General features: G+C 47.3%; 1 protein-coding gene across 3 annotated transcripts in view; it reads right to left on the bottom strand.

The window, feature by feature from the left end:
- APAF1 (apoptotic peptidase activating factor 1) overlaps positions 1-17,527 on the bottom strand; it is a 144,448-nt gene that overhangs the window by 14,664 nt on the left and 112,257 nt on the right. For all 3 annotated transcript variants that reach the window (XM_068106327.2, XM_068106345.2, XM_068106335.2), the window contains exon 26: positions 13,430-13,552. In XM_068106327.2, coding sequence (XP_067962428.2) covers positions 13,430-13,552 — 123 coding nt within the window. The remainder of the gene's footprint in view (positions 1-13,429; positions 13,553-17,527) is intronic.

Below are 17,527 nucleotides of genomic sequence, written 5' to 3'. Positions count from 1 at the left end.
ACCTCTAAACAAACATCTACCACCAGCCACACATAAACACAAAGCACCTCTAAACAAACATCCCCCACCAGCCACACATAAACACAAAGCACCTCTAAACAAACATCCCCCACCAGCCACACATAAACACAAAGCACCTTTAAACAAACATCTACCACCAGCCACACATAAACACAAAGCACCTCTAAACAAGCATCCCCCACCAGCCACACATAAACACAAAGCACCTCTAAACAAACATCCCCCACCAGCCACACATAAACACAAAGCACCTCTAAACAAACATCCCCCACCAGCCACACATAAACACAAAGCACCTCTAAACAAACATCCCCCACCAGCCACACATAAACACAAAGCACCTCGAAACAAGCATCTACCACCAGCCACACATAAACACAAAGCACCTCTAAACAAACATCCCCCACCAGCCACACATAAACACAAAGCACCTTTAAACAAACATCGACCACCAGCCACACATAAACACAAAGCACCTCTAAACAAACATCTACCACCAGCCACACATAAACACAAAGCACCTCTAAACAAACATCCCCCACCAGCCACACATAAACACAAAGCACCTTTAAACAAACATCTACCACCAGCCACACATAAACACAAAGCACCTCTAAACAAGCATCCCCCACCAGCCACACATAAACACAAAGCACCTCCAAACAAACATCTACCACCAGCCACACATAAACACAAAGCACCTCTAAACAAACATCCCCCACCAGCCACACATAAACACAAAGCACCTCGAAACAAGCATCTACCACCAGCCACACATAAACACAAAGCACCTCTAAACAAGCATCCCCCACCAGCCACACATAAACACAAAGCACCTCCAAACAAACATCTACCACCAGCCACACATAAACACAAAGCACCTCTAAACAAACATCCCCCACCAGCCACACATAAACACAAAGCACCTCTAAACAAACATCTACCACCAGCCACACATAAACACAAAGCACCTCTAAACAAACATCTACCACCAGCCACACATAAACACAAAGCACCTCTAAACAAGCATCCCCCACCAGCCACACATAAACACAAAGCACCTCTAAACAAGCATCCCCCACCAGCCACACATAAACACAAAGCACCTCTAAACAAACATCCCCCACCAGCCACACATAAACACAACGCACCTCTAAACAAGCATCCCCCACCAGCCACACATACACACAAAGCACCTCTAAACAAGCATCCCCCACCAGCCACACATAAACACAAAGCACCTCTAAACAAGCATCCCCCACCAGCCACACATAAACACAAAGCACCTCTAAACAAGCATCCCCCACCAGCCACACATAAACACAAAGCACCTCTAAACAAGCATCCCCCACCAGCCACACATAAACACAAAGCACCTCTAAACAAACATCCCCCACCAGCCACACATAAACACAAAGCACCTTTAAACAAACATCTACCACCAGCCACACATAAACACAAAGCACCTCTAAACAAACATCTACCACCAGCCACACATAAACACAAAGCACCTTTAAACAAACATCTACCACCAGCCACACATAAACACAAAGCACCTCTAAACAAGCATCTACCACCAGCCACACATAAACACAAAGCACCTTTAAACAAACATCTACCACCAGCCACACATAAACACAAAGCACCTTTAAACAAACATCTACCACCAGCCACACATAAACACAAAGCACCTTTAAACAAACATCTACCACCAGCCACACATAAACACAAAGCACCTTTAAACAAACATCCCCCACCAGCCACACATAAACACAAAGCACCTCTAAACAAGCATCCCCCACCAGCCACACATAAACACAAAGCACCTTTAAACAAACATCTACCACCAGCCACACAGAAACACAAAGCACCTTTAAACAAACATCTACCACCAGCCACACATAAACACAAAGCACCTTTAAACAAACATCCCCCACCAGCCACACATAAACACAAAGCACCTTTAAACAAACATCTACCACCAGCCACACAGAAACACAAAGCACCTTTAAACAAACATCTACCACCAGCCACACATAAACACAAAGCACCTCGAAACAAGCATCTACCACCAGCCACACATAAACACAAAGCACCTCTAAACAAGCATCTACCACCAGCCACACATAAACACAAAGCACCTCTAAACAAGCATCTACCACCAGCCACACATAAACACAAAGCACCTTTAAACAAACATCTACCACCAGCCACACATAAACACAAAGCACCTTTAAACAAACATCCCCCACCAGCCACACATAAACACAAAGCACCTTTAAACAAACATCCCCCACCAGCCACACATAAACACAAAGCACCTCTAAACAAGCATCTACCACCAGCCACACATAAACACAAAGCACCTTTAAACAAACATCTACCACCAGCCACACATAAACACAAAGCACCTCTAAACAAGCATCTACCACCAGCCACACATAAACACAAAGCACCTTTAAACAAACATCTACCACCAGCCACACATAAACACAAAGCACCTCTAAACAAACATCTACCACCAGCCACACATAAACACAAAGCACCTTTAAACAAACATCCCCCACCAGCCACACATAAACACAAAGCACCTCTAAACAAGCATCTACCACCAGCCACACATAAACACAAAGCACCTTTAAACAAACATCTACCACCAGCCACACATAAACACAAAGCACCTTTAAACAAACATCTACCACCAGCCACACATAAACACAAAGCACCTCCAAACAAACATCCCCCACCAGCCACACATAAACACAAAGCACCTCCAAACAAACATCTACCACCAGCCACACATAAACACAAAGCACCTCTAAACAAACATCTACCACCAGCCACACATAAACACAAAGCACCTCTAACCAAACATCTACCACCAGCCACACATAAACACAAAGCACCTCCAAACAAACATCCCCCACCAGCCACACATAAACACAAAGCACCTCTAAACAAACATCTACCACCAGCCACACATAAACACAAAGCACCTCTAAACAAACATCTACCACCAGCCACACATAAACACAAAGCACCTCTTAACAAACATCGACCACCAGCCACACATAAACACAAAGCACCTCTAAACAAACATCCCCCACCAGCCACACATAAACACAAAGCACCTCCAAACAAACATCTACCACCAGCCACACATAAACACAAAGCACCTCTAAACAAACATCTACCACCAGCCACACATAAACACAAAGCACCTCTAAACAAACATCTACCACCAGCCACACATAAACACAAAGCACCTCTAAACAAACATCTACCACCAGCCACACATAAACACAAAGCACCTCTAAACAAACATCCCCCACCAGCCACACATAAACACAAAGCACCTCTAAACAAACATCTACCACCAGCCACACATAAACACAAAGCACCTCTAAACAAACATCTACCACCAGCCACACATAAACACAAAGCACCTCTAAACAAACATCTACCACCAGCCACACATAAACACAAAGCACCTCTAAACAAACATCCCCCACCAGCCACACATAAACACAAAGCACCTTTAAACAAGCATCCCCCACCAGCCACACATAAACACAAAGCACCTTTAAACAAGCATCCCCCACCAGCCACACATAAACACAAAGCACCTCTAAACAAACATCTACCACCAGCCACACATAAACACAAAGCACCTCCAAACAAACATCTACCACCAGCCACACATAAACACAAAGCACCTCTAAACAAACATCGACCACCAGCCACACATAAACACAAAGCACCTCTAAACAAACATCCCCCACCAGCCACGCATAAACACAAAGCACCTCTAAACAAACATCCCCCACCAGCCACACATAAACACAAAGCACCTTTAAACAAGCATCCCCCACCAGCCACACATAAACACAAAGCACCTTTAAACAAGCATCCCCCACCAGCCACACATAAACACAAAGCACCTTTAAACAAGCATCCCCCACCAGCCACACATAAAGACAAAGCACCTCTAAACAAACATCTACCACCAGCCACACATAAACACAAAGCACCTCCAAACAAACATCTACCACCAGCCACACATAAACACAAAGCACCTCTAAACAAACATCTACCACCAGCCACACATAAACACAAAGCACCTCTAAACAAACATCTACCACCAGCCACACATAAACACAAAGCACCTCTAAACAAGCATCTACCACCAGCCACACATAAACACAAAGCACCTCTAAACAAGCATCTACCACCAGCCACACATAAACACAAAGCACCTCTAAACAAACATCTACCACCAGCCACACATAAACACAAAGCACCTCTAAACAAACATCTACCACCAGCCACACATAAACACAAAGCACCTCTAAACAAACATCTACCACCAGCCACACATAAACACAAAGCACCTCTAAACAAACATCTACCACCAGCCACACATAAACACAAAGCACCTTTAAACAAACATCCCCCACCAGCCACACATAAACACAAAGCACCTTTAAACAAACATCTACCACCAGCCACACATAAACACAAAGCACCTCCAAACAAACATCCCCCACCAGCCACACATAAACACAAAGCACCTCTAAACAAACATCTACCACCAGCCACACATAAACACAAAGCACCTCTAAACAAGCATCTACCACCAGCCACACATAAACACAAAGCACCTCTAAACAAACATCTACCACCAGCCACACATAAACACAAAGCACCTTTAAACAAACATCCCCCACCAGCCACACATAAACACAAAGCACCTTTAAACAAACATCTACCACCAGCCACACATAAACACAAAGCACCTCTAAACAAACATCGACCACCAGCCACACATAAACACAAAGCACCTCTAACCAAACATCTACCACCAGCCACACATAAACACAAAGCACCTCTAAACAAGCATCTACCACCAGCCACACATAAACACAAAGCACCTTTAAACAAACATCTACCACCAGCCACACATAAACACAAAGCACCTCTAAACAAACATCCCCCACCAGCCACACATAAACACAAAGCACCTCCAAACAAACATCTACCACCAGCCACACATAAACACAAAGCACCTCTAAACAAACATCTACCACCAGCCACACATAAACACAAAGCACCTCCAAACAAACATCCCCCACCAGCCACACATAAACACAAAGCACCTCCAAACAAACATCTACCACCAGCCACACATAAACACAAAGCACCTCTAAACAAACATCTACCACCAGCCACACATAAACACAAAGCACCTCTAAACAAACATCTACCACCAGCCACACATAAACACAAAGCACCTTTAAACAAACATCCCCCACCAGCCACACATAAACACAAAGCACCTTTAAACAAACATCTACCACCAGCCACACATAAACACAAAGCACCTCTAAACAAACATGGACCACCAGCCACACATAAACACAAAGCACCTCTAAACAAACATCTACCACCAGCCACACATAAACACAAAGCACCTCTAAACAAGCATCTACCACCAGCCACACATAAACACAAAGCACCTTTAAACAAACATCTACCACCAGCCACACATAAACACAAAGCACCTCTAAACAAACATCTACCACCAGCCACACATAAACACAAAGCACCTCTAAACAAACATCTACCACCAGCCACACATAAACACAAAGCACCTTTAAACAAACATCTACCACCAGCCACACATAAACACAAAGCACCTCTAAACAAACATCTACCACCAGCCACACATAAACACAAAGCACCTTTAAACAAACATCTACCACCAGCCACACATAAACACAAAGCACCTCTAAACAAACATCTACCACCAGCCACACATAAACACAAAGCACCTCTAAACAAACATCTACCACCAGCCACACATAAACACAAAGCACCTCTAAACAAACATCTACCACCAGCCACACATAAACACAAAGCACCTCTAAACAAGCATCTACCACCAGCCACACATAAACACAAAGCACCTCTAAACAAGCATCTACCACCAGCCACACATAAACACAAAGCACCTCTAAACAAACATCTACCACCAGCCACACATAAACACAAAGCACCTCGAAACAAACATCTACCACCAGCCACACATAAACACAAAGCACCTCTAAACAAACATCTACCACCAACCACACATAAACACAAAGCACCTTTAAACAAACATCTACCACCAGCCACACATAAACACAAAGCACCTTTAAACAAACATCTACCACCAGCCACACATAAACACAAAGCACCTCTAAACAAGCATCTACCACCAGCCACACATAAACACAAAGCACCTCTAAACAAACATCTACCACCAGCCACACATAAACACAAAGCACCTCTAAACAAGCATCTACCACCAGCCACACATAAACACAAAGCACCTCTAAACAAACATCTACCACCAGCCACACATAAACACAAAGCACCTCTAAACAAACATCTACCACCAGCCACACATAAACACAAAGCACCTCTAAACAAACATCTACCACCAGCCACACATAAACACAAAGCACCTTTAAACAAACATCTACCACCAGCCACACATAAACACAAAGCACCTCTAAACAAACATCTACCACCAGCCACACATAAACACAAAGCACCTCTAAACAAACATCTACCACCAGCCACACATAAACACAAAGCACCTCTAAACAAACATCCCCCACCAGCCACACATAAACACAAAGCACCTTTAAACAAACATCTACCACCAGCCACACATAAACACAAAGCACCTTTAAACAAACATCTACCACCAGCCACACATAAACACAAAGCACCTCTAAACAAGCATCTACCACCAGCCACACATAAACACAAAGCACCTCTAAACAAACATCTACCACCAGCCACACATAAACACAAAGCACCTCTAAACAAACATCTACCACCAGCCACACATAAACACAAAGCACCTCTAAACAAACATCTACCACCAGCCACACATAAACACAAAGCACCTCTAAACAAACATCTACCACCAGCCACACATAAACACAAAGCACCTCTAAACAAACATCTACCACCAGCCACACATAAACACAAAGCACCTCTAAACAAACATCTACCACCAGCCACACATAAACACAAAGCACCTCTAAACAAACATCTACCACCAGCCACACATAAACACAAAGCACCTCTAAACAAACATCCCCCACCAGCCACACATAAACACAAAGCACCTTTAAACAAACATCGACCACCAGCCACACATAAACACAAAGCACCTTGAAACAAACATCTACCACCAGCCACACATAAACACAAAGCACCTCTAAACAAGCATCTACCACCAGCCACACATAAACACAAAGCACCTCTAAACAAACATCTACCACCAGCCACACATAAACACAAAGCACCTCGAAACAAACATCTACCACCAGCCACACATAAACACAAAGCACCTCTAAACAAACATCTACCACCAGCCACACGTAAACACAAAGCACCTCTAAACAAACATCTACCACCAGCCACACATAAACACAAAGCACCTTTAAACAAACATCCCCCACCAGCCACACATAAACACAAACACAAAGCACACAAAACACACTGCGATCCTTCTCGCGTGACATGAGCGCCATCTGATGGCAGCTCGTACGAACTACACGCTCTTGCTCCGGCACGTCCAACTATGCGTTTGGCACGGGGGCCCTCCGGAGGCTGCCCAAACGACCGGAAAACTGCAGCCGGTGTGGGATCCACACGCGAGGCGCGATCTTCTCGCTCGGACGGCACAATACCTGCCGGATCTTCCGGCCTTGCTCAGGCCATTATTCCGCTCATGGTCGAAGGCATTTTTGCGTGGGCCTTAGTCGACATGGGGTCTACGGATAGTTTTATCGATCAACGGCTGGTGCGTCAACATGGATGGCCGGTCCTCGGGAGTACACGACGGATCTTCATGGCCTCCCAGGGCCTTCGGCTCAGCACGAAGGGGGAATGTCGATTGAAACTTGTGATAAAGAGACGCATGTTTCCAGATGTACATCTCATGGTCTTGCCTGCTTTATGTGCTGATATTCTGCTAGGACACGATTTTCTTAAGCGACATGGACGTTTGGAAATGGAGTTCGGTGGGACTGACACGCTTGCTGTGTGTGCACTCGCGAAAATGGAAATTGAGCCTCTTTCGCTGTTCCACAACCTGACCACTGATTGCACTCCTGTAGCGGTAAAATCACGGCGCTACTCACGAGCAGACGCGCAATTCATTGCGGAGGAAACGGCCCAGCTCTTAAAGGACGGTATTATCAAACCTAGCCGATCGCCGTGGCGGGCCCAGGTCTTAGTGGTGCGAAGTGAGGCCCACCGCCGACGCATGGTAATCGACTACTCACAGACGGTTAATCGCTTTACACAGCTGGACGCCTACCCCTTTCCGGGGATGGATGCGCTAGTACGACAGGTGGCCCAGTACTCCGTCTACAGCACTCTCAATCTGCGTAGCGCGTATCATCAGGTCCCCATCTCTAGGGCTGATCGCATCTATACCGCCTTTGAATCGGGTCAAAGGTTATACCAGTTCACCCGACTACCTTTTGGGGTGACGAACGGGGTCGCCTGTTTTCAGAGGGCTATGGATGACCTCGTTACTAAGGAGAACTTGACGGATGTCTTTGTATATCTGGACAATCTTACGGTTTGTGGGTATGACCAGGGGCATCACGATGCTAATCTGAAGCGCTTCCTCGAGGTCGCGCAGAGGTATCGCCTAACCATGAATGAGGCTAAGTGTCGTTACTCGCTACGCACGATAGATCCTCTGGGGTACACCGTGACCCATGGCTCTGTCTCTCCGGATAAGGAGCGTCTGCGACCTTTGCTTGATATGGCTCCGCCTAGCGATTGGGCTTCGCTGAAGCGCGCTCTCGGGCTGTTCGCCCACTATTCGAAGTGGGTGCAAAATTTCTCCGTGAAGCTCCGCCCCCTCGTGGCCTGCGACACGTTCCCCATGAGCCCGGCCGCCTTGGCGGCCCGCTGTGGCGACGATCGACGAGAGCGAATCTTTCGTCTTAGAAAGTCATGCCTCGGATCATGCGATAGCAGCGACTCTCTCCCAAGGGGGGCGCCCTGTGGCTTTCTTTTCGCGGACTCTCACCTCCGCTGAGCGGAGGCATTCGTCTGTCGAAAAGGAAGCGTACGCGATCGTCGAGTCGATTCGGCGATGGCGACCGTACTTACTCGGGCGATGCTTCCAAATCATCACGGACCAACAAAGCGTTGCGTTCATGTACGACACCTTACATGCTCAACGTATTAAGAATGAGAAAATCACTCGCTGGCGTATCGAACTCGCCGACTTCTGCTACACCATCAAATACCGCCCGGGGAAGGATAACCTGGTCGCCGACGCCTTATCTAGGCCGGGTACGTGCGTGGGAATCGTAACTTTGGAGGGGCTGCGTGCTTTGCACGACACTATGTGTCATCCAGGGGTGGCGCGTTTCGCTCATTTTGTGCGTAGTGGTAATCTGCCATACTCGATTGAGGACATCCGCCGGATCTGCCGTGACTGCGCTATATGTGCGGAACTCAAACCGCGTTTTTACAACCCTCCCATGGGGACGCTGGTTAGGGCTACTAGACCGTGGGAGAGATTGGCGATGGATTTCAAAGGACCGCTGCCGGTGTCGAGTAATTCTCGTTATCTGCTCACTATCGTTGATGAGTACTCGCGATTCCCTTTTGCTTACACGTGCGGGGATATGACGGCTGCCACGGTCATACGGTGCCTGCAGAATTTGTTTTCTATGTTTGGGTATCCGGCCTACGTGCATACCGATCGGGGTGCGGTGTTCCTGTCTCAGGAGGTGAGAGGTTATTTGCTCCAAAATAATGTCGCTTCGAGTTACACCACACCATACAGACCCCAGGCGAACGGGCAGATCGAACGCTTCAATGGGATTATATGGAGGGCCGTCATGCTAAGCCTCAGGACCCTCGGCCGGGGCCTCGATAAATGGGCTTGGTCGCTACCTGCGGCTCTGAACTCGATCAGGGCTCTCCTATGTACGGCCACCAACCAGACGACTCACGAAAGACTGTTCCACCACCCTAGAAGCTCGGGTAGTATCCGATCTTTACCCAGTTGGCTCGCTGAGCCGGGGCCGGCCTATCTCAAATGAGCGGTACGGACAAGCAAGTACGACCCCTTTGTAGATAAGGTGCAGGTACTCCAGGCTAATCCCGAGCATGCTCTTGTGATGACAGCAGATGGACGCGAGTCCACTGTCTCCGTACGCCATCTCGCCCCATGTGGGGTCATCGACCCTTATAGGGATATCGACAAACCAATCTACGAGTCTATGGACTCTACCAAAGCTTCCTCTATGGAACTTCTGCCGTCACTTCCGTCATCACCTACACCCCTGCCTGAAGGCTCTGAGGTGCCCCCTCCGACACCTGCCTCCAGCGGCTACTCCGAAGCAGGGGACTCCGGGCTTGGGGACGCCGTACCCGGTAGTTTCCAGACACGAGCTGGCAGGGTAGTTCGCCACCCGGACCGCTACGGGTGGACCGACTGACATGGAATGACGTACCCCAATCAATTAATGCTGATGCACGCTTGAGACCTGCCTAGCGGCAGTATAGTTCTAACGGCAGGGAGAATGGAGTGAAAATATACCAAAGTTGAACCCGGGAGTGATGCTCGCTTAAACCACTGAGGGGCGTCTATAAGACCTGGGACATCCGCGACGCAGAGCCACTCCTGTGGTTGTGGACCTGATTGATTTCCATGACATGAGGTACCCGTGCTAAGCACGGGTGGGTGGCCAGAAGCAAACAGACAATGCAGAAACGGCGAATGCTAAAGCATGAAACCAATAAATTCCACCTTCCTGTAGCACCTTCAGTCGCACGTCAGAAATGGACAGCAAGTTCGTGAATGACTTCCATGAAAAACGTACCCATTCGCAAACAAACGGATACGTGTGTTCCATACCCAGTCAATGGTGAATCTGCATATGGCGATTCGCGAATTCACGTTTAGAAAGTAGAAACCGTCACTGCATTTCGTCATTCACTTGAACTTGATATCTCTTTTTTTCATTCCAAACAGCATAACTCCAATCACAAATTAAATAGCATTAATATAAAAAATATACTTTTAACAACATTTGTGACATAAACAAATATTTAAATCCTGTTGTGAAGTTCCGTACGGTTGGGTGAATACAATTACGAATTCAAAATCGTAATTGTATTCACTCAATTCCAATCATCAATTGATACTTTAACAAAATATTGTTTTAAATGACAGTTGTATTGGGATATTATCAAACCAGCTCATTGTCATAATCTGTCCACTTCCGCATTCGGCAGGTTCATAATTCATCAGGATTGTCCTCAATTCCGCAATTAAATGTTCATGAAATACTGTTCAGCCATTTTTGATTTTCATGTCATGTTCTTTTGGTGAATTATCATAGGATTTTACTGCAGGGGTTCCAGGAAATCGTTAACGATCGGTGCAGCCGTTTTTGGGATACCTGGGACAATAACGTTATGCGGGAGTCCAAACCTGAAAATGCTGGAGACCAAAGCTGAAATTGGAAAAACAATATAGCCTATTTTACTCCAGGGGGTCCCAGGATTACCCACCCAAAATATCGTTGCGATCGGTTCAGCCGTTTTTGCGGTACCTGGGACAGATGGACAGACGGACAGACATTTGGCGAATTACAGTAAGATATAATAGTTACAGTGTACATTTTTGACGTCATAACCACGACTCACGACAGTAAGTCGAGTTGGCGGCGACTAAACCGACACCGCTCGCTGGCTTTGCTAGTGGGGAAGATAACTGTGACACCGACACCTGCCAGGACTAAAAACAACACCTGACAAAGGGCAGGTGAGATCCCTTCGGGAGGCAACGGCCGTCCGGTGCGGAGATGATGTTTCGTAAAAAAACACCCAATTAGGGTAGAATTTTTTTTTTTTTTTACACCTGGCCTAGTTATCCCCTCCTGCACAGTGGTCCTGTGAAGACGTTTCCTTGTTTCAGGACTAGGTGAAGGTTCTGCCAATTTTTCCTCTTCCTTTTCTTTGTAGACCTTGACAATCTAGTGACTTTCAGCCTTGTTTAGGGCAAACTTCATCAAAAAATAGGTATAAATGACATGAACATGAATTTTTTGAAATCTCATTTCATCCATTCTCACTGCCTCTGCTCTTCGAGACCTTTGACCTTCTCCAGCTCCTCAAGGACCCAACTGTTCATCCGGTAAAACCCTTCTGGTTCAACTCCAAAAATCCATGTTTACTGCACACCCTCAACTCTTCCTTCACAATTGTGGAATTGCCTTGCTGAGATGCTTCAATTCCCTTCTTCCTCCAAGGGCAGTAATTGACGCTCCACCATCTTGTCTCATCCGCCATCACTATCAGTGATCCCCACCGCCCCCCAACTCTTCCCTCCCAATTGTGGAATTGCCTTGCTGAGATGTTGCATCCCCCTTCCTCCTCCAAGGGCAGTAAGCGGCGCTCCACCATCTTGTGTCATCCACCATCACTGTCGGTGATCCCCACCGCCCCCCAACTCTTCCCTCCCAATTGTGGAATTGCCTTGCTGAGATGTTGCATCCCCCTTCCTCCTCCAAGGGCAGTAAGCGGCGCTCCACCATCTTGTGTCATCCGCCATCACTGTCGGTGATCCCCACCGCCCCCCAACTCTTCCCTCCCAATTGTGGAATTTAATTGCTGACATGTTTCATCCCCCTTCCTCATCCAAGGGCAGTAAGCGGCGCTCCACCATCTTGTCTCATCCGCCATCACTATCAGTGATCCCCACCGCCCCCCAACTCTTCCCTCCCAATTGTGGAATTGCCTTGCTGAGATGTTGCATCCCCCTTCCTCCTCCAAGGGCAGTAAGCGGCGCTCCACCATCTTGTGTCATCCGCCATCACTGTCGGTGATCCCCACCGCCCCCCAACTCTTCCCTCCCAATTGTGGAATTGCCTTGCTGAGATGCTTCAATTCCCCTCTTCCTCCAAGGGCAGTAAGCGGCGCTCCACCATCTTGTCTCATCCACCATCACTATCAGTGATCCTCACCGCCCCCCAACTCTTCCCTCCCAATTGTGGAATTTCCTTGCTGACATGTTTCATCCCCCTTCCTCCTCCAAGGGCAGTAAGCGGCGCTCCACCATCTTGTGTCATCTCCCATCACTATAGGTGATCCCCACCGCCCCCCCCCCAAATCCCCCCTACTAATACAATCCTGCAAGTTCCCTTCCCTCTTTTCCACTCTACCTTTACCTTTTTGCGTTCAGCCTTCTCACTTTTCCATGAGTCATTCATTCTTCATTTTTGTCTACAATTACTTTTGGAAATTACAAAAACCGATTCAGGGATTTAACACAGAAATTGTAAGTTAAGGAAAGGTGGAGGAGACTTACCTTGAGAGAATCTCCAGCTGAAACAAGTAGTTTTGGGCTGAGGAAATGCAAGTCGTTGATCCATCCGTCGTGCCGTCCCTTCACGTCCAGACTCCGGCTCCGGTTATCATCCATGTGCCATATCTGTAGGTGCGGCCATGTGACAGGTCACGTGGACATCTCAATAGTTCTGGTGTGATGATGCCAAGGACCAAACACTGATCATCATTTCATACCATTTTATACACTGTGTACACATGATGTGCGTCTCCTCTCTCACCTGTTCGTGCATCATCAGTCATCACAGAACGAACATGTACCGGTATCTAAATGTAGTTACACTTTTATTCTGTTCAGCCCGGCCCAAAGTAAACTTTTGTCAAAGTGTGTCACCTTGCCCAATGACGTCACGGTATTCCTCAAACCCAACTCTAACGGGATTTTCATCACCACTTGCCATTACATCCCATCACCCATTATTATTGAATGGCATATCCACTAATTAATAATGAATTCACCATCGGGCAGAAAATGCAACTGCAGTGAATTCCCCAGGAGTTTACATGGAGGATGCCATGACATGCACCTGTGGAGTTTACATGGAGAATGCCATGACATGCACCTGTGGATTTTACATGGACAATGCCATGACTTGCACCTGTGGAGTTTACATGGAGGATGCCATGACTTGCACCTGTGGAGTTTACATGGCGGATGCCATGACATGCACCTGTGGAGTTTACATGGAGGATGCCATGACGTGCACCTGTGGAGTTTACATGGAGGATGCCATGACGTGCACCTGTGGAGTTTACATGGAGGATGCCATGACGTGCACCTGTGGAGTTTACATGGTGGATGCCATGACGTGCACCTGTGGAGTTTACATGGCGGATGCCATGACATGCACCTGTGGAGTTTACATGGAGGATGCCATGACGTGCACCTGTGGAGTTTACATGGAGGATGCCATGACGTGCACCTGTGGAGTTTACATGGAGGATGCTATGACGTGCACCTGTGGAGTTTACATGGAGGATGCCATGACGTGCACCTGTGGAGTTTACATGGAGGATGCCATGACGTGCACCTGTGGAGTTTACATGGTGGATGCCATGACGTGCACCTGTGGAGTTTACATGGAGGATGCCATGACGTGCACCTGTGGAGTTTACATGGAGGATGCCATGACATGCACCTGTGGAGTTTACATGGCGAATGCCATGATGTGCACCTGTGGAGTTTACATGGCGGATGCCATGACGTGCACCTGTGGCTGCCTCATTTGGAGGAGTGTTACGGTGATAAATGTTCTCAACCAATTGTTGTCAGTGGTATGCTAACCGCCATGGGAATGGTGAAGTGACGTTTCAGACGTGAACCCTTCTTTTTGTTATGCAATGTCAAAGCTTGAAGAAGAGCGAGGACACAGAACAGATCAGGAAACAACATAGCAAAGGGAACAGCAGGAGAAAGGGGAAAGGCCCACAGCATGGCAGAGGAAGAAAACAAATGGAGACGGGATGCAGGTAACGATGACAGGTAGGGGGCGCAAGGGGTGCACAAGATTAATACAGGGGGGCGCAAAGGGTGCACAACATTAATACAGGGGGGCGCAAGGGGTGTACAACATTTATACAGGGGGGGAGCAAGGGGTGCACAACATTAATAGAGGGGGGGCGCAAGGGGTGCACAACATTAATACAGGGGGGGCGCAAGGGGTGCACAACATTAATACAGGGGGGGCACAAGGGGTGCACAACATTAATACAGGGGGGGAGGCGCAAGGGGTGCACAAGATGAATACATGGAGGGGGAGCAAAGGGTGCACAACATTAATACAGGGGGGGGGGGGTGCACAAGATGAATACATGGAGGGGGAGCAAGGGGTGCACAAGATGGATACAGTGGGAGGCACAAGGAGTGCACAAGGTGAATACATGGGGAGGGAGGGGTGCAAGGGGTGCACAAGATGAATACATAAGTAAAATTTTTGGAGGGGTGGAGGTGGTTTAACAGGTGTAGAAAAGATCATGATTTTGGATGGGGAATGGCTTGAGATGATGATGAACAGCTGTCTTGAAGACCTGACGGGAGGAATGAGATTGAATAGAGTGTGTAAGGTAGTTCCACAGGTGGGAAAAAAAGAGGAATAAATGAGTGGAGGTAAGCAGTGATCCTGGATTTAGGCCAGTTTACGCGGACGGGGTTGCTGGTGGACCACATGCGTCCTACAGATACCTGAGGGGGACAAGGCACGGAGAGAACAGAGGGTGCCAGAGGAGAAATGAGGCGGAAGAAGACAGAGAGACCACCAACCAAAGAAAGAAGAAAGAGTTTACTTTGATTTGAAGTGCTCACACCAGGAAACATCACTTCACCATCTTTCCAACAACGGTTAGCATATGTCTACCAACATTTGCTTTAGAAAAGTTCGTGTATTATAATTCCATTGATACAAACTCTCATGTACAAATTCATCCCATCCCACCCTCAAATATCCGACACTTCATACCACCCATGGTACACTGAATCCTGTGGTGTGGCAGTTGCTCTGAAACATCTTGCCTTCTCTTCCTGGAAAGCAAACCTAACCAAAGGCAATCTCAGTGCATTCCAAAAGGTCCGCAACAATTGTCTGTCCACTCTCAGGAGAACCAGAAAACAACATCGGTCCAACCTCAATAATGAACTTTCAAACTTGTCTCCCTCCTCTAACACCTAGTGGTACCTTGATAAGTCTGTCTCAGGTATATGTCCCCCTTTCATCCCTTCCCTATCTTCAAATGGCACCACAGACAACTATGCTCGTGAGAAGGACGAATGTCTCAATTTTGTGTTTGCTTCCAAGATCCTGTGTCCCAAACTCCTCACTCTTGGTACCCATCCTTCCTCCTGTGTTTTGCACCTGATAAGGTGGAGAAGTTTCTTTCAACCCTCGACTCTGACTCTGCTACTGGACCAGGTGTGGCATCAGCTCACGTGTCCTAAACACCTGCTCTGCTGCTCTTACACATCTCCTCTCTACCCTTTTCAACCTGTCATTTGCTAGGAAATCCATCAACAACACCGCATTACATAAAAGGTGCAAACACGGATCCCCTCAACTACAGACCTATCAACTTTCTGCCAATCATCAGCAAGGTCATGGAATCCATCATGACAGTTGATATGAAATCATTCCTTTTCTCCAACAACCTCATCTCAGATCATCAATTTGTTTCAGACCAGCTCACTCCACCTTGTACATGCTGCTTCGACTCACCTAACAATTGATGGAGGCCCTCAGTATCAGACGTGACATCAGGGCCGTCTCCCTAGACATATCTCGTGATTTTGATACAGTCTGGCATCCCGTCTTGCTCTCCAAATTATCTGCCTATGGCCTGGTATTCAAGGTCAACTCCACACATCGCTTAACGACTTCCTCCACTCCAGTAGCCAACGTGCGGCTCTCAACAGAATCCTTTCATCTACTCCCTCTGTCAAGGCTGGAGTGCACCAAGGCAGTGTTCTAGGCCCAGTTCTATTCCTGATCTTCATCAATGATCTTTCTGATTCTCTGTAAATTCCCCTTTATCTATTTGCTGATGACTCCACTCTCTGCTGTGACATCCCTCAGCCTTCAGACAGGCTGCAGCCTCTTCCCTCTCTTCAGCCCTTTAAAAAAAATCTCAAGATGGTCAAACACTTGCAATGTCTTCCAATCCCGACAGATCTCACACTCTCACTATCTTTCTCCAAAACGACCACCTGTCAAACCCTCCATGTACTTTCTTAACAATCCTCTTGAGGAAGTTCAGTCATTCAAACTCCCGGGTCTCGCTATCAGCCATGATCTTTCTTGGGAAAACCACATTTAAATTTGGCCTCCAAAGCCAGCCGCCCAATGGACATCGTCTGTCGTACAAAGTACTTCCTTGGCACACCTGAACGCCTATCCACCGACAAGGCCTTCATACGCAGCTTGATGGATTACTGTTCTCCTTCTGGCCTGGCTCCCCCACCTCACATCTGGCTCAACTTGACGTCGTGGAAACCAACGCCTTCAAGATCATTGTAATATCCTATGTTGAAGCTGAGTCCATGGGCCTATCACTTTGCCATCGAAGACAGGTC

This window comes from Myxine glutinosa, chromosome 1 (genome assembly GCF_964187855.1).
Source record: "Myxine glutinosa chromosome 1, kmMyxGlut1.1, whole genome shotgun sequence".
In the NCBI taxonomy this organism is placed as follows: Eukaryota; Metazoa; Chordata; class Myxini; order Myxiniformes; family Myxinidae; genus Myxine; species Myxine glutinosa.
Note: the sequence above shows the minus strand (reverse complement) of the source record. Positions and strands in the feature narration are given on the sequence as shown.